Source organism: Cnephaeus nilssonii (assembly GCF_951640355.1).
Source record: "Cnephaeus nilssonii genome assembly, chromosome: 1".
NCBI lineage: Eukaryota > Metazoa > Chordata > Mammalia > Chiroptera > Vespertilionidae > Cnephaeus > Cnephaeus nilssonii.
Window position 1 is genome coordinate 16,574,860 of NC_137072.1, and position 18,732 is coordinate 16,593,591.

General features: G+C 41.2%; 1 protein-coding gene and 1 pseudogene across 2 annotated transcripts in view; one reads left to right on the plus strand and one right to left on the minus strand.

Moving 5' to 3' along the window:
* Positions 1-18,732, plus strand: part of SEC23A (SEC23 homolog A, COPII coat complex component) — a 70,762-nt gene that overhangs the window by 40,862 nt on the left and 11,168 nt on the right. The window contains exons 15-17 of the mRNA XM_079771008.1: positions 1,344-1,421; positions 16,305-16,466; positions 18,622-18,708. Coding sequence (XP_079627134.1) covers positions 1,344-1,421; positions 16,305-16,466; positions 18,622-18,708 — 327 coding nt within the window. The remainder of the gene's footprint in view (positions 1-1,343; positions 1,422-16,304; positions 16,467-18,621; positions 18,709-18,732) is intronic.
* Positions 11,934-15,428, minus strand: LOC307102074 (ras-related protein Rab-2B-like; annotated as a pseudogene). Its single transcript has 2 exons — positions 15,425-15,428; positions 11,934-12,851 (listed from the first exon to the last, which is right to left on the minus strand). The product of its transcript is annotated as a ras-related protein Rab-2B-like (transcript).

Genomic DNA, 18,732 nt, shown 5'->3' on the forward strand with positions numbered 1-18,732 from the left:
ATTCACCAGTTTATTCTGAGTGGCCCCCGGGTCTCAGTGTCCCTTGGTAATCACTGCAAGCACCTCTGAGAGAAAGCCACCTTTGTGTTCCGGCCCGATGCCAGACAGTCCAGTTTCCCCCCCCGTATGCATCTGGGTCCCCAGAGTCTCACCCAGAACTGGAGTTCAGAGCCATCGGGAGCTTGTGTCTCCCTCCCGATTGAAAAAGACAATCTCGTCCTCAGTTGCCAGCCCTTTTTGCGCACATGCCTCTGTACTCTGTACTTTACTTCCACACCTCCTCTGAGTCTCAGTGTGCTTTTATCTTCCCTTCTAGCTGTAGAATTTCCACTCACCCAGCCTTCCTGTGGTTCTGGATGATGTCCATTTTGTCTTTTAGTTGTAGTTTTGAAGTGGTTGTGCAAGGCAGCAAGTTCAGGTGTTTACCTATGCCGCCATCTTGGTTTCTCTCCCTAATGTTTTATTTTAATATAATTCTATGTACAATAGAAAATATGTATATTTAATATAATGTGATTTGTTGTTCTGAATAATGCCTGACATATTGGCTTTTTCACATCTTTTCAAGGTATTAGATATTCTAGGTCAGCACTATCCAAGAGAACTTTCTGCAGTGGTGAAAATACCTATAGTTTGCATTGTTCATATGGAACTATTACCCACATGTCGCTATAGAGCTCTTCCAATACAGAGAAGGGCAAAAGTGGGTTTATAGTTGTGAGTATGCGAAACAATATATCCTTGTGTTACTTATTAATTACTGTGTTATTTATTTTTATTACAACTGTAAACCTATTTTTGCCCACCCCTGTATGGCTAGTGCAACTGAGGAACTGAATTTTTAAAAAATTTTAATTACTTTAAATTACCACATGTAGCTAGTGACTATCATATTGGACAGTGAAGATTATTATCTTAATCTATAAGTTTCACCAGTGAAGTATAATTAGGAAACATTGGAGTCTGCCATACTCTTATTTCCAGATAGCAAGATTTGTTTTCTAAGGATTGGCTTTACAACTATAGCATTTCTATTCTTTGGATAACAGTGGGTCTGAAGTGATTTTCCTGGAAGCCACAAATGTGATCAAATCAATTATGCCTTTTTATATGCCCTATAAAGCATAGATAAACACATGAATGATATAGTACTTCTGAAATTCAAATACATTCCTTTGGTTGTAATAAGTCTTTTAGTAAGTCTATAAGCAGTATTCCAAATTTAGCCTATATCAAATGTCTGCCTCCTAAAGGATAATAGCTTTTTAAAATAGAATATATATAGGCTACAGTTTTAATTCTATGCCAGGAATTATGTTACTAACATGTTTTATTTGATTTAGTGTCAGAAATTTGGAGAGTATCACAAAGATGATCCAAGTTCCTTCAGATTTTCAGAAACTTTCTCCCTTTATCCACAGGTGAGTAAATAAAAGGTCTGTGTTTTTTGTGTTGATAATAGTGTTGGGTCTCACTTTCCTTATTGACTTTTATTACTCAACTTACAAAGCCTATTGTATTGGGTTATTCTTTTGGTTAGTTAAGTTTTGGGATAGCTAAGAAATGTGCTGTGACTAGTCAGTGAAAAAAAGTATATAGTATTTTTATGTTTCCCTTGGAAATAGTCATTTATTTGTGGTGAATAGAAATCTACACAAGAACCCTATTATGGAATAGAATTAGAGGTAGATATAAGGGGTCTAATTACAGAGGTACCAAAAGAACTTCACCTGAAGTGGTTCAACCAATCAAGTAGTCTTACAGCATGGTATCAGCACCCAAGAACAGTTTTATGGAGATATACCAGATAAATAGAAAAGAAGCTAATTTGATTTATCTTACAGAAGCTTTTCATTTGGGCAGTGGAATCTATCCCTCTATCTATTGTGTTGATAGATATTTTTAAAGTCTAGGTTATTTATATGAGTAACAGATAATATTTCTTCAACTAAGTACTATGTGCACGGAACTTTAGGAGAATAAAGATGACTGATTTGGGTCCCATCTTTTTTATACTTCTAAAATAATTATTTTTTATTGACATAACAATCAACTTTGATACTTACATTTTAATAATTAAAGTAGGAGTATAATAGTTTGCAGTCAGGAAGGGCATAGGATCCCTTGAAAAAAGTAAAATTAAGGATCTGGGCATGAGCATCTGCCAGACCTCTGAGCTGAGAGGGTCAGAGGGAACCCGCACAGCACCAAGCTGCGTCCCTGGGGCAGGCACAGTGTCTGACTGTGGAAAGAAGGGCCACAGGACTGCTGGTGGCACAGGATTCTAGAACTGGGTCCTTAGTCACAAAAGGCTGAACTCAGAGGTTGCAGCCCAAAGGGATGGCCAGACTGCGCAGCACTGGCAGGAGAGGAGCACGGAGAGACCCAGTCTTTCCCTTCTCTGTGGCCTGAGCCTTTCTTCACTGAACCTAGTTCATAGGACCTTTCGGATACAGACACTTACCCATGGCTGAGGTGAGGGAGAAGGTGCGGACTCTTGGAGTCTGGGGAGAGTGCAGGGTCCCAGGAGAAGTGGCAGTGAGTCTGGCGCTGAGTCATACCTGAGCCCAGGATCTGGGCAGCCATTTTGTCCTAAAGAGATAGCCCCTCCCTCCAGTTTCCAGGCAACCAATACAGCCACACCCAGTCCTACCCTGAATTGCACAAAGGATTTAAAAAAAATCTAAATTGTCCCTGAGTGTCCAAAAGGACTGGCCTAAAGACAGTACAGAAGAGTGGGATCTTAAGCCAGCCACTTAAGGAACGACACTTTTTCATTTTTATTATTATTTTACCTCTTTTTTTTCTTCTTTTTCCTTTCTTTCCCTGTTTTTATTTGTTGCTTTATTTTCTATTTCTTTTTGCATTATTTTTCCATCACTCTATTTTATTTTATTTGCTATGTTTTATTTTTTATACCATTTTTGAAATAAAATTTTTTTGTAAATTTATCATTATTACTGGAGGCCCAGTGCACGAAATTCATGCACCAGGGGAGTGTGTGTCCCGCAGCCCAGCCTGCACCCTCTCCAATCTGGGACCCCTCGAGGGATGTCTGACTGCCCGTTTAGGCCTGATCGGGCCTAACTGCCTTCCCCTGCAGGCCTGCTCCCACCCCGAACTGCCCTCCCCTGCAGGCCTGGTCCCCCCCAGCTGCCCTCCCCTGCAGGCCTGGTCCCCTCCAACTGCTCTCCCCTGCAGGCCTGGATCCCCCCCCAACTGCCCTTCCCTGCAGGCCCAGTTGCCCCCAACTTCCCTCCTCTGCCTGTTTGGTCACCGCTAACTGCCCTCCCCTGCTGGCCATCTTGTGGCGGCATCTTGTGTCCACATGGGGGCAGCCATCTTTGACCATATGGGGGCAGCCATCTTGTGTGTTGGAGTGACGGTCAATTTGCATATTACTCTTTTATTAGATAGGATTATTACTAGAGGCCTGTTGCACGAAGATTCGTGCAATAGGTGTTCCTTCCCTTGGCTAACGGCACTGGTTTTCCTCCGGCACCCGGGACCCGGGCCACAGCAGTGCCAAGCCTGCAGCCTTCAGGCTTGTCTCTGGCCCCGGGAGGAGCCTTCAGTCTTCGCTCCATGCCTGCATATGCAAATCAACCACCATCTTTGGTGGGTTAATTTGCATACTCACTCCTGATTGGTTGCTGGGTGTAGCGGAGGTATGGTCAATTTACATGTTTGTCTATTATTAGGTAAGTTTATTTTCTTCTCGTTCTCTTTCTCTTTATCCACCCATCTTTTTTCTACTTCCTCTACACTGAACTGAGGACCTCCCCATATTCATCCAATTCTATTTTTTTAAATATCATTTTATTGATTTCAGAGAGGAAGGGAGAGGGAAAGACAGGTAGAAACATCAATGATGAGAGAGAATCATTGATCGGCTGCCTCCTGTATGTCCCCCACTGGGGATCAAGCCCACAACCCATGCATGTGCCCTTGATCGGAATCGAACCTGGGACCCTTCAGTCCACAGGAAGACGCTCTATCCACTGAGCCAAACTGGCTGGGGCTATTCATCCAATTCTTAACCTTATTTTCTGTATATAAGCTCAGCCTCTACTGATTCTGCCCCCACCCTCTTTGCTGGGTGTTTGGTGTTTGTATTTTCTTTGGTTTATCTATTGGTTCTGTGGTGTATATATATATCTAATAATAGACATAAAATCTAATAATAGACAAATATGCAAATTGACTGCACCTTCGCTACGCCCAAGCCACACCCACCAGCCAAGCCATGCCCACCAACCAATCAGGACGAGTATGCAAATTACCCCAACAAAGATGTCGGCTAATTTGCATATCAAGACAGCGTCAAAGAACCCAAGAGCTGCAGAAGGGAGTAAAGCTTCGGAGAAGCAAGCAAGCCGGGGGGGAGGAGAAGGGAGGAGCGGAGGCGGGGCCGGGGGCGAAGGGAAAAGCAGGCGGGCTGGCCGAGAAGGCGGGCGACAAGGGAGGAGCGGAGGCGGGGCCGGGGGAGAAGGGAAAAGCAGGTGGGCTGGCCGAGAAGGCGGGGCGGGCGACAAGGGAGGAGCGGAGGCGGGGCCGGGGGAGAAGGGAAAAGCAGGCGGGCTGGCCGAGAAGGCGGGGCGGGCGACAAGGGAGGAGCGGAGGCGGGGTAGAATGCAGCAGGAAATCCTATTGCAGGATTTTTCCTGCAACGGGAACGCTAGTATATATATATATGGAAATATATACATACACATATATACATATACATATATATATATATATGTGTGTGTGTGTGTGTGTGTATATATATATATATATATTCTTTTTCTTTTCTCTCTTATCTTTTTCTCTCTCTTTGATATCATTTGTGCTCTCTTTTCTCTCCCCTAATTCTCTTTTCTCAGGTGGTTACTTATAGTGGGGTTATAGGTGTCATAAGTATATTTGTGCTTTGTTCCCTTTCTGTTGTGTCTTGTCGAGGTGAATTTTATCCTGTCTGGCCAGGAGCTAGAGAGCGAGCCACATTAACCAGACAACTGGAGAGGGAACTCCATCCACAAATGGGTCAATAACACCACAGATGCAATTACAGAGGCAGGAAGAAGGCAGCAGTGAGGGAGAGAGCGTGAGGGAGGGAGGGAGCAAAAGAGGAGTGTGTGGTCATGTTGGGTGGGTATGTGTGTATGTGAGTAAGGCACAATTAGATCCCACAGGACCTTTAGGGGCAGGTTAACCGGCTCGCCTAACTAGGCAGCCTCTGCTACCATTGCAAACAGTACTGGGAGGCCAGCTTGTCCTCAGAGGCCCGCCTTTTTGAAGGGAAGAGCTGCTTTAACTGGGAGCCCAGCCTCACCTCCACCCAGGGTGTCCTCAGAGAACACCTGGGATGCTACAGCCACCCCTGTCAGGGACCTACTACCTCAGCTGTGGTCCCACGGTCAACGAGTCTCCAGCCACACTGGGCGCAGGCTCCTGTGAATTCTGAAGCAGGGTTCACTCTGACCAGCCTGCTTTAGCCCAGGCTGCAACCACGCAAGCAGCAGACAGGTGAGCAGCCTGCTCCCGCAAGCAGCCCACCCCAGGCCTAAGAGCAGCAGCCTCACATGGCCTGCCCCTGTCCAAGGAGCAGCAGCTGTATAAGTGGTCCCCCGTCCGAGGAGCAGCAACGACATGAACAGCCCACCCCATCTGAGGAGCAGCAGCCACAAGACCTGGCCACCCACGATTGATGAATGGCAGCCCCGTGCAGCCCACCCCAATCTGAGGAGCAGCAGCTATGCGCAGCCCGCACCCTGCACCTGTCCGAGGAGCAGCAGCCGCGCGAGCAATCTGCCCATGTCCAAAGAGCAGCAACCGCATGAGCAGCCTGCCCCCATTCGAGGAGCAGCAGCACCACAAGCTGCCCGCCCCCATTTGCAGAGCAGCAGCCGCCCGAGCAACCCGCCCCATACCGAGGAGCAACAGCTGCACGAGCAGCCTGTCCCCATCCGAGGAGGAGCTGCAGCTGTGTGAGCAGCCCGCTCCCATACGAGGAACAGCAGTACCACAAGCAGCCCACCCCCATTCGAGGAACAGCAGCCGCCCGAGCAGCCTGCCCTGGACCAAGGAACAGCAACCACACGAGCAGACCACCCACGCCTAAGGAGCAGCAATCCTGCACAGCCTGCACTGGTCCGAGGAACAGCAGCCACACGCAGCTTACACCTGACTGACGAGCAGCAGCTGGATAAGAGGCCTGCCCACGTCTGAGGAGCAGCAGCCGCACGTGCAGCTCACTCCCACTTGAGGAGGAGCAGCAGCCACGCAAGCAGCCCGTCCCCTCTCCGAGGAGCAGCATCCACATGAGCAGTCCGCCCCTGTCTGAGGAGCAGCAGCCACGTGAGAAGCCCACCCCCATCCAAGGAACAGCAGCTGTGCGAGCAGCCTCCCCCACCAGCCAGAGGAGATACCACTGCTGTGAACAGCACCTACCAGAGGAGCCACTGCCAACTGAGGAGCAGCCACTTCTGTGACCGCCTGAGGAGCAACTGCAGCCAGAGGAGCCACTGCCAGCCAATGAGCAGCCCCAGCACGACTTGACATCTAGATCAGTCAGTGAGATAAAAAATGGGTAGACAAAGAAACCCCCAAAGGAAAGGAGGAATCGCCGGAAAAGCAGCTAAACAAAACAGCGGCAAGCAATATGTCAGAAAAAATTTCAGAATAAAGGTCATATAGTTCATAAATTGGATGGAGGAAAAAATCAACAACTTATGTAAGAATCAAGAAGAAATGGATGAAAAAAAATCAATAACTTATGTAAGAATCAAGAAGAAATGAAGAGTGATATAGCTGCAATAGAAAACACCATGGAAAGTTTCTACAGTAGACTATGAGAAGCGGAGGACCAAATTAGAAGACAGGGATGCAAAACACACTTAAACTAAACTGCAATTGGAGAAAAAAATTAAAAGACAGGAGAGAACCTAAGGGAGCTATGGGACAACATGAAATGAAGCAACATACGAATAATAGGGCTGCCAGAACAACAGAAAGAGGAACAAGGGTTAGAAAAACTATTTGAAGAAATAATGTCAGAAAATTTCCCTGATGTGGGCAAGAAAAAAGTCACACAAGCACAGACAACCCCAAACAAGGTGAACCTGAAAAGACCCACACCAAGACACATCATAATTACGATGGCAAATGTTCATGACATGAGAGAATCTTAAAGGCTGCAAGAGAGAGACAGAAAGTTACATACAAGGGAGCTCCCATTAGATTATCAAATTATTTCTCAACAGAAACACATCAGGCCAGAAAAGAATGGAAGGAAATTTACAAAGTGATGCAAAGCAAGGGACTGAATCCAAGAATATCCAGCAAGGCTATCATTCAAAATTGAAGGGGAAATAAGGAGCTTCACTGACAAAAAAAGGCTAAGGGAATTTATTACTACCAAGCCAGCAATGCAAGAAATGCTAAAGGGACTGATGTACAAAGAAGAAATAAAAAGGTATAAAAGAGCACAGGCACAAAAAATAAAAATGGCTACAAACAATTACCTTTAAATAATAACTTTTAACATAAATGGACTAAATGCTCCAATCAAAAGACATCAAGTGGCTGATGGATTAAAAAAAAATGACCCATATATATGCTGTCTACAAGAGACCGACCTCAGAACAAGGGACTCACACAGACTGAAAGTGAAGGGATGGAAAAATATCTTTCAGGCAAATGGAAATGAAAAAGAAGCTGGGGTAGCAATACTTATATCTGACAAAATAGACCTCCAAGTGAAGGCCATAACAAGAGATACAGGAGGCCATTTCATAATACTAAAGGATTGATACAACAACAGGATATAACCCTGATGAACTTATATGCACCCAATGCAGGAGCACCTAAATACATTAAAAAAATCATGGAAGATATCAAGGGAGATATCGACAACAATATAATCATAGAGGGGACTTTAATACACCACTGACATCACTGGATGAATCCTCTAGACAAATAATCATAAAAGAAACAGCAATCCTAAATGACTCACTAGATCAGATGGACTTAATTGACACCTTCAGATCAATTCACCCCAAAGCCATGGAATATATGTTCTTCTTAAGTGCACATGGGACATTTTAAAAAATAGACCACATATTGGGTCAAAAGCAAAGTCTCCCCAAATTCAAGAAGATTGAAATCACATCAGTCATTCTCTCATACCACAATAGCATAATATTAGAAATAAACTACAATAAAAACAGCCCCCAAAATTAAAATACTTGCAAGTTGAATAGCATGCTATTTAACAGTGATTGGGTTACCAAAGAGATCAAAGAAGAAATTAAAAACATCCTGGAAACTAATGACAATAAAAACATAACAATCCAAAATCTATGGGACACAATGAAAGCAGTCCTGAGTGGGAAGTTTATAGTGCTACAGGGCTACCTCAAAAAACAAGAAAAAATGGTAATAAAATATCTAACTCTACAACTCAAAAATTAGAAGGAGAGAAACAAGAAAAGTCCAGTGTGAACAGAAGGAAGGAGATAATAAAAATCACAGCAGAAATAAATGACATAGAGACAAAAAAAATACAAAAGATCAATGAAACCAAGAGCTGGTTCTTTGAAATGTTAAACAAGATTGATGAACCTCTAGCCAGGCTCACCAAGAAGCAAACAGAGAGGACCCAAATAAACAAAATCAGAAATGAAAGGTGAAATAACAACAGACTCCAAAGAAATACAAAGGATTGTTAAAAAATACTACGAACAACTCTATTCTAACAAACTGGACAATCTGGAGGAAATGGACATATTCCTAGAAAAATACAACCTTCCAAAACTCAATTGAGATGATTCTAAAAATCTCAATAGGCCTTTAACTTTGGAAGAAATTGAAGCAGTTATCACAAAGCTTCAGCAAACAAAAGCCCGGGGCCAGACGGCTTCATAGGGGAGTTTTACCAATCATTCAAGGAAGAACTAAAACCTATCCTCTTCAGACTATTTCAAAAAATTCAAGAGGAAGGAACCCTTCCAAGCTCATTCTATGAAGCCAGCATCACCCTAATACCAAAACCAGATAAAGACAACACAATGAAAGACAATTACAGGCCAATATCCCTCATTAACATAGATGCCAAAATCCTCAACAAAATTCTAGCAAATCGGATCCAGCAATACATCAGAAAGATCATACACCATGACCAAGTAGGATTTATCCCAGGGATGCAAGGATGTTACAATATCTGCAAATCAATAAACGTGATACATCACATAAATACATTGAGAGATAAAAATCACATAGTCATATCAATTGGTGCAGAAAAAGCATTTGACAAAATCCAACACGCTTTCTTGATAAAAACTCAGCAAGGTGGGAGTAGAAGGACCATGCTTCAACATAATAAAAGCCATATATGACAAACCCAGAGCCAACATCATACTCAATGGGCAAAAACTAAACCATATCCCCTAAGAACAGGAAGAAGAAAGGGATGCCTACTCTCACCACTCCTGTTCAACATAGAACTGGCAGTACTAGCCATTGCGATCAGAAAAGAAGAAGAAATAAAAGGCATCCAAATCAGAAAACAAGAAATAAAACTGTCTTTATTCACAGATGACATGATACTGTACAAAGAAAACCCTAAGGACTCCTTCAAAAATTATTAGATTTAATAAATGAATTCGGCAATGTAGCAGGATACAAAATTAACGCCAAGAAATCTATGGCATTTCTATACACCAATAATGAACTTACAGAAAGAGAGACTAAAAAAGCAATCCCATTTACCATCGCACCCAAAAAATTAAGATACCTAGGAATAAACTTAACTAAGGAGGTAAAAGTCCTATACGTGGAAAACTAATGGTCACTGAAGAAAAAGAGATAGAGGAATATATAAACAGATGGGAGAACATACCATGTTTATGGATTGGTAGAATCAACATAATTAAAATGTATATACTACCCAATGCAATCTATAGATTCAATGCACTCCCCATTAAAATACCAATGGCGTATTTCACAGACCTAGAAAGAACTTTCCAAAAATTCATCTGGAATAATAAAAGACTCTGAATAACTGCAGCCATCCTGAGAAAGAAGAACAAAGTAGGTGGGATCTCAATACCAGATATCAAGCTCTATTACAAAGCCACTGTTCTCAAAACAGCCTGGTACTGGCACAAGAACAGAAATATAGACCAATGGAATAGAATAGAGAACCCAGAAATCGACCAATGCCACTATGCTCAATTAATATTTGACAAAGGAGGCTTGAACATACATTGGAGTCAATTCAGTCTCTTCAATAAATGGTGTTGGGAAAATTGGACAGATACATGCAAAAAAACCCCAAACAAACAAAAAAACTAGACCACCAACTTATGCCATACACAAAAATAAACTCAAAATGGATAAAGGACTGCCCTCACTGGTTTGGCTCAGTGGATAGAGCGTCAGTCTTCGGACTGAAAGGTCCCAGGTTCGATTCCGGTCAAGGGCATGTACCTTGGTTGCGGGCACATCCTCAGTAGGACGTGTGCAGGAGGTAGCTGATCAGTGTTTCTCTCTCATTGATGTTTCTAACTCTATCCCCCTCCCTTCCTCTCTGTAAAAAATTAATAAAATATATATATTTAAAAATGGATAAAGGACTTAAACATAAGACGGGAAACCATAAAAATACTAGAGGAATCCACAGGCAGCAAAATCCCAGACATATGCCAAAACATTTTCTTCACTGATACTTCTAGGGCAGTAGTCGGCAAACTCATTACTCAACAGAGCCAAATAACAACAGTACAACGATTGAAATTTCTTTTGATATCCAAATTGTTTAAACTTAAACTTCTTCTAATGCCACTTCTTCAAAATAGACTCGCCCAGGCCATTGTATTTTGTGGAAGAGCCACACTCAAGGGGCCAAAGAGCCGCATGTGGATTGCTAGCTGCAGTTTGCCGACCATGGCCCTAGGGCAATGGAAACTAAAGAGAAAATAAACAAATGGGACTACATCAAAATAAAAAGCTTTTGCACACCAAAAGAAACCATCAATAAAACAACAAGAAAGCCCACTGCATGGGAGAACATATTTACCAATGTTATCACCAATAAGGGCTTAATCTCCAACATTTACAGGGAACTCATACTAACTTAACAAAAGGAAGATAAACAACCCAATCAAAAAATGGCAATGGACCTAAATAGATACTTTTCGAAAGAAGATAAAAGGAAGGCCAAGAGGCATATGAAAACATGCTCAGTCACTAATCATCCGAGAGATGCAAATAAAAATGACAATGAGATACCATCTCACACTTGTCAGAATGGCTAACATCAACAAATCAACAAAAGATACGTGCTGGTGAGGATGCAGAGAAAATTGAACCTTCGTGCACTGCTGGTGGGAATGCAGACTGGTGCAGCCACTGTGGAGAACAGTATGGAGTTTCCTCAAAAAACTAAAAACGGAACTCCCATTTGACCCAGTGATCCCACTTCTAGGAATATATTTTAAGAAACCAGAAACACCCAGTAGAAAGGATATATGCACCCCTATGTTCATAGCAGCACTATTCACCATTGCTAAGATTTGGAAACAGCCTAAGTGCTTATCAGCAGATGAGTGGATTAGAAAACTGTGGTACATCTACACAATGGAATACTACGCTGCAGTAATAAAAAAGGAGTTCTTACCATTTGCAACAGCATGGAATGGAAATGAAAAGCATTATGCTAAGTGAAATAAGCCAGTCAGAGAAAGATAAATATCACATGATCTCACTCATTTATGGAATATAATGAACAATATAAACTGATGAAGAAAAATAGATCCACACACAGAGAAACATCGATCAGACCATCAAACCTCAGAGGGAAGGTAGGGGCGGGTGGGAGTAAGGGGGGGAAGATCGACCAAAGGACTTGTATGCATGCATATAAGCCTAACCAATGGACACAGACAACAGCGGGGTGAGGGCATGAATGGGGGGGATGTGGGGATAATGGGGGAATAAGGACACATATGTAACACCTTGATCAATAAAAAAATTTTTAAAAAATAAAGTAGGAGTATAAAAAGAGCCCTAATCTATAAGGAATGCTCACATCCCTGAAGAAGGGACAGGTCAGTAAGGGCCCAAATTTTCCCCGGTCTTTAAGTAGAAAGGAATAACATCACACCTTCAAAAGAGGCTTTTCCCAAAGTTAGTAAGCCCTCTGTAAGCCTATTGATCTGAAGCTGTTCCTGGAAGAGAAAACACACACACATGTCCAGGCGAGATATTCAGCAACAGCCAGAGTTGGACTCTATGTCACCAGAGTTCCGCTGGGAGGCGATGGGTGCCACTGATGTTGAAATACACTGTTGAGGACCAATCTTGATGCCATTTGCCTCTCATTTTGGACATCAAATAAACCCTGCTGGATCTTCCTATATATTTCTTTGGCTGTGTTAATGAAGGCCTCTTCAACATTGCAGGCTGTTTTGGCTGAAGTTTCCATGAATATATGTCTATGCTCTCGAGCAAAGGTCTCCTCTTTTTCTTGCTTCCCATCCTTGTGGTACTCTCAGTCACTCTTATTCCCAACATGATAACCATGTTGGAATTAGAGTGCTGCCGGGCATCCTCTAACCATGAGGTCAGTAGGTTGAAGGTTTCACATCTTGTAATGTCGTACACCAGCAATGCTCCAGCTGCTCCCCTGTAGTAGGAATGGGTGATAGAATGGAAGGATTCTTCCCCAGCCGTATTCCAGATTTGCAGTTTGATTTGTTTTCCATCAGTGTTGACTATACGGCCCCCAAACTCCACACCTATGGTGAGGTTGTGGACAGGCTGGAACCGCTTGTCTGTAAACTGCAAGAGGAGACATGACTTCCCCACACCTAAAAGAGGAGGACACACATTCTAGCCTTCATGTGGCCTGGGAGCAGTTGTGGATCTCATTTTTAAGGAGCTCTCAATCTGAAGGGTGAGATCGCAGAACTGAAAACGAGAAATGGTATGAGAGATATATAGAATTTAAAGGAAACTGGAAGGAATCTTTCCAAATGGGCGGTTAGTTACATATTTATGTTTTTTTTTTAATTTATTATTTTTTATTTTTTTAATAAATCTTTATTGTTCAGATTATTACAATTATTTCTCCTTTTTTCCCCCCATATCTCCCCACCACCCGGTTCCCACCCCCCCTCTGCCCTTACTTCCCCCCCGCCCCCGTTGTCCTTATCCATAGGTGTATGATTTTTGTCCAGTCTCTTCCCGTACCCCAACACACAGACACCCCTTTCCCCCTGAGAATTATCAATCCACTCCCATTCTATGCCCCTGATTCTATTATGTTCGCCAGTTTATTCTGTTCCTCAGATTTTTAATTCACTTGATTTTTAGATTCACTTGTTGATAGATATGTATTTGTTGTTCATAATTTTTATCTTTACTTTTTTCTTCTTTTTCCTCTTTTTAAAGAATACCTTTCAGCATTTCATATAATACTGGTTTGGTGGTGATGAACTCCTTTAGCTTTTTCTTATCTGTGAAGCTCTTTATCTGCCCTTCAATTCTGAATGACAACTTTGCTGGGTAGAGTAGTCTTGGTTGTAGGTTCTTGCTATTCATCACATTGAATATTTCTTGCCATTCCTGTCTGGCCTGCATAGTTTCTGTTGAAAAATCAGCTGACAGTCGTATGGGTGCTCCCTTGTAGGTAACTAACTGTTTTTCTCTTGCTGCTTGTAAGATTCTCTCTTTGTCTTTTGCCCTTGGCATTTTAATTATGATGTGTCTTGGTGTGGTCCTCTTTGGATTCCTCTTGTTTGGGGTTCTGTGCACTTCCTGGACTTGTAAGTCTATTTCTTTCACCAGGTGGGGGAAGTTTTCTGTCATTATTTCTTCAAATAGGTTTTCAGTATCTTGCTCTCTCTCTCCTTCTGGCACCCCAAAAATTCGGATATTGGTATGCTTAAAGCCATCACAGAGGCTCCTTACGCTATCCTTACACTTTTGGATTCTTCTTTCTTTCCGCCTCTCTGGTTGGGTGTTTTTTTTCTTCCTCATATTCCAGATCTTTGGTTTGACTCTTCGGGTACGGTGGTCTACAGTTGAGTGTCTGTATATTCTTTATTTCAGACAGTGTATGCATAATTTCTGACTGGTCCTTTTCCATTTTTTTGGTATTCTCATTAAGGTTCTTGAAGGTCTCTTCAAGTTTCTCAGTGGATTTTAGAAGATTCTTGAGTAACCTTATAAATGTGGTTCTGAACACTGTGTCGTCCATTAGTTTGCTTTCCTCCATCTCTCTTACTCGTGACCTACTTCAGTGTCTCCGCATTTTGGCTGCCTCCCTGTGTTGATGGAGTGGCTTTGTGTGGTCAGTGACCTATAGGGGCCGGTAGCTCAGCTTCCCCAATCACTCTAGGTGGTCGCTCTTGGTACACCCCTTTGTGGGCTGAGTGGAAAGTCTTGGTGTAGTTAAAAGCCTTGATTGCTGTTGGTACACTGGGAGTAATTGACCTCCAGGCCAATTGGCTGTGAGGACCTGCTGTGTCTATAATGGAAGAATTGCTGTGCTGGAGACACAGTAGGGCTTTGGTGCTCACTGAGTCTGCCTCTTGAATGTGTCCCTTATGAGAGTGGTTGAAATTATGTTTTTTTTTTTAAATCCTCACCCGAGTATATTTTTCCATTGATTTTCAGAGAGAGTGGAAGAGAGAGGGAAGGACAGAGAGAAATAAAGATGTGAAACACATGGATTGGTTGCCTCCTGCAGGTGCCCTGACCAGGGTCTAGGCCGGGGAGGAACCTGCAACTGAGGTCTGTGCCCCTGACTGGAATGGAACCCAGGACTCTTTGGTGTGCAGGCTGATGCTCTATCCACTGAACCAAACTGGCTAGGGCAGTTAGTTACATATTTATAGAAGAGGTGGCTTTTTTGCTCAGCCTGGAACGATGATTAATAGTAATAAGTAAAAATTCAAAATTTTGCTTATGAAAACTTTGTTTAAAGCCTCAACTTTTCAGAGCTCCTCTTACATTTTTTGAAAAATGTTTTATTGATCTGTAACATAGAAACTCCATGTTTACAGAGAAAGACTTCTCTAAATTTCTGGTGAAGTTTTAAAGAACTGGGAAAAGGCAGAGTCCTCTTGTCTTAAGGCAGGCAAAAACCCTTGCTGTGTTGGGAATTCTCAGGCCTCATCTCCATAGCAGAAACTAATGGAAAAGGAAATGAGAGTATTAGCTTAAGCATTTGACTAAATTCACCCTTTCTTTTATCTCCCTACTTTACACCTTCTCTTTAGGCTTTTAGATTCTGAGAAATCTGTGCATCCCATCTTTTCCCCTCTTGTGGGAAACATAGACCAGAAGACCCAGAAAGACTTTCTGCTTTGGATTTTCAAAGCTGATGATCTAAAAGGTGACATAGACTAAATTTAATGGAGGTCTTTTTATCATTTACTCATTCCTATGAATAAGCAGGAGTGGGTGAAATGGTAAGGGACTAGAGAACGGCTCAGTACATTAGGAAAAGGAATGAGAATTTCAGTGAGTGGCCTGTGTTGGGAGAAAGAAATGTGGAGTGAGTTTTTTTCAGGAGCAACATGTAGACACTTGAGACCTGAGGGCCGAAGGAAGGTGAGAGAAGTAACTGAAAGATAAATGGGTGGGAGTACTTTGGAACCGATCCTATTGATTGTATCAGAGGACAGTGGAGCTGTCCTTCATTCAGGTTTACTCTCCCCCTCTCTGATATCTTTCATATGAAGAGTGAGTGGGAGGGGAAAGAATAAATGAAACGCTGTAGGGAATGTTACCTAGAGATAAGGAAGACCTTCAATATTAAGAAACAAGTGGGTGTGTGTAAGTCTTTTTAAAAACCAGTGCAGACTCTTCCAGTGCAATTTGTGGGAGTTTCACAAAAAGCAGAAAAATTTTTAATCTATTTTTATGTTCTCTTAGAGTATTGTGATGGTGTTAATGAATAATAATAATAAAAAGCCCAGAGATGTGGTCTGAGAAATGAGGGATAAAAACAAAGAATGCTGATGTGCATCATCTGGCATCAGCCTCTGAAAAACTTAAATCTGAGCTAGAGGTTTTTGTCTCTAATTTTGTTTTTCTTTTGAGTCACCTCTTTTACTTTAATCTTTTAATTGTTGAATTACATTTTCAAGTAACTGATAAATATGAAGAAGATTCTTAGGAATATAATTCTCAATGCTGTTATAATTTGTTTTATTGTGGTTTTAGTAGTTGTAATCAAATGCTTTTTGTAACAGTAAACTCCTATTGCAATATTAAAATCATTAAAAAACTGTCTCACATGTTTTATCTTGTAGTTTATGTTTCACTTAAGAAGGTCTCCTTTCTTGCAAGTTTTTAACAATAGCCCTGATGAGAGTTCATACTATCGTCACCATTTTATGCGTCAAGACCTGACCCAGTCTCTAATCATGATTCAACCTATTCTGTATGCATATTCTTTTAGTGGACCACCAGAGGTAAGAGGGGCATAAAAAATTGGTTTTGTTTCGGTGATGTGTGCCATTAGAAAGTGAAAACAACAAACGTTTTCTTGAAACACAGCACTAAATATAAGAATATAATTCAAGAATAATTGTCAAGTTATTAATTTATTTAAAATATTTATGAGTGCTTACCATGTGCTAGAGTCCATGCTAGGTCATATTAGGAAATCATTAAACAAATAATGAGACAGTGAGATAGAAGAGACTTTTAAGATCATTTTGTCCAGTCATTTGGTTGATCAAATTCTTTAGGGCTTTTGATTCTATTTTTAACAATGTCTAGCGGTGATAATGATTCTAGAATCTGTAGTTTATTCCAGAGTGTAGTGTCTTAACAAAACCTCTTGCTTTAATATCTCATTTTCCTCTAGTCTTTTTTGAATATAAGCTACAGTTGATTATATAGACATGTACTTAGAAAAGGGATAAAGCCATCCATTTAGTTTCCTTAACAAACTGTCCCACTTATTTTAACTTATCAAGTAAACAGTTTTTTCATCTTGTAGTTAAAATTGCCTGTTTTATCACGTAAATGTATGTTATGACCATATTTGGAAATAATACTTTAGGAAAGGTCAGTATAAAGAGGATACTTACAATACTGATTGATTAATGATCCCTCATGAGGCCTTTATTTACTATTTTGTAAAAAAAATTTGGATAAAATGTTTTATTTTTTTACTATAATTGTTTTAGTATTTATCTCATAGTTTCTACTTTTTTATGAAAATATATGTTTTTAATGTTTACCTAACTATGTATTTGCTCTTGTAGTTCTTTGAATCAAGAGAGAAAGTTTAGAAATAACTTAAAAATTTCAGAGTAATATATGTAAATTGTAGGCATTGGAAAGAGTAGAATAGTGTTTAGAAGAAAATTGGAACCCTATCATCTCTAGTACCTGCTTCTGTCAAGTTCCAGCCTTTCCATTTAGTCCATGAGTCCTATTAGCTTCATTTTCTTAGGCTTTGCTTTTGAGTTTTCCTCTTTTCTATCCTGCATTATCATATTTTCTCTCCATCTGGATTATTATTATTAACATAAACCTTAAAAGCACTCATAGTTGTTGACTAATGTCACTCCAATAAATTTAATTTAAAAATATGTTTTTACTGATTTCAGAGAGGAAGGGAGAGGGAGAGAGAGATGGAAACATCAATGATGAGAGAGAATCATTGATTAGCTGCCTCCTACATGCCCCTTTCCCCTCTCTCCCCTTGAGGATCAAGCCAGCAACCAGGTGGGAATGGAAGTATGACCTCCTGGTTCATAGGATGAAGCTCAACCACTGACCCATGCCGGCCAGGCATAAATTTAATTTTTTAAAAAAGGCATTCATGTTAAAACAAAAAACCCTGTCTTGATATTTTTTTCTAATTGACACCCCATATCCTTGGTTCTGGTCACAGCCAAATTCACAATTTACTTGTTGTCTATACTTTCTCACCTCATATTCTCTTCTCTACCTGTATTAGTCAGACTCTTATCCCTAACATCATACTGAAACAACTCACAACATTACCCTACATCTTGCCAGAATTCTCCTAGTGAGGACTCCTTGCAAACCTTTTGCTCTAGGCTTCTCTGACACCTATAGTTACCTGCCAGGTTTCCTCCTACTTATGCCTGTTCCTTCTCAGGTTCCTTTTGTTGTTGGCTTCTCCCTTTCAGACCTCTAAGTTCTGCTCCAGGACTCTGACTTCTTCTCTGTCTTCCCTCTCTCTATGTGATGCAGTCTAATCTCATAGGTTTAATTACCATCTTCATGCGTGTGATATCTAAATTTATGTCATTAGTACAGGCCACTCCCTTTCATTTCATAACCCCTACTTACAGTCTGCTCCAAATTTGCTCTATCCCAAGCTTTTCCCCTCTTACTCAGTGGTGCCATCATTAAGCTTGAGTCATCCTTGATTTCTTCTTTACTCATATTTCAATTGTTAACCTCAGCTTAGAGATTTCTGAGAAAATAAAGTTAAAATATGCCATGAGAATTCATAATAGCAAAAGGTTTTAAGTAATATGATACAAATTTAAAACTTAAAAAATTTAAATTGATCCTGGAAAGATCTTGTGTGTCTTTAATTTATTTTTCCTTCTTCCTCCTTTCTCATTTTGTTCACCTTAGCCGGTTCTTCTTGATAGCAGCAGCATTCTTGCAGATCGTATTCTTCTGATGGACACATTCTTCCAGATTTTGATTTATCATGGTGAGGTAAGATTCCATGACATTTAAAGC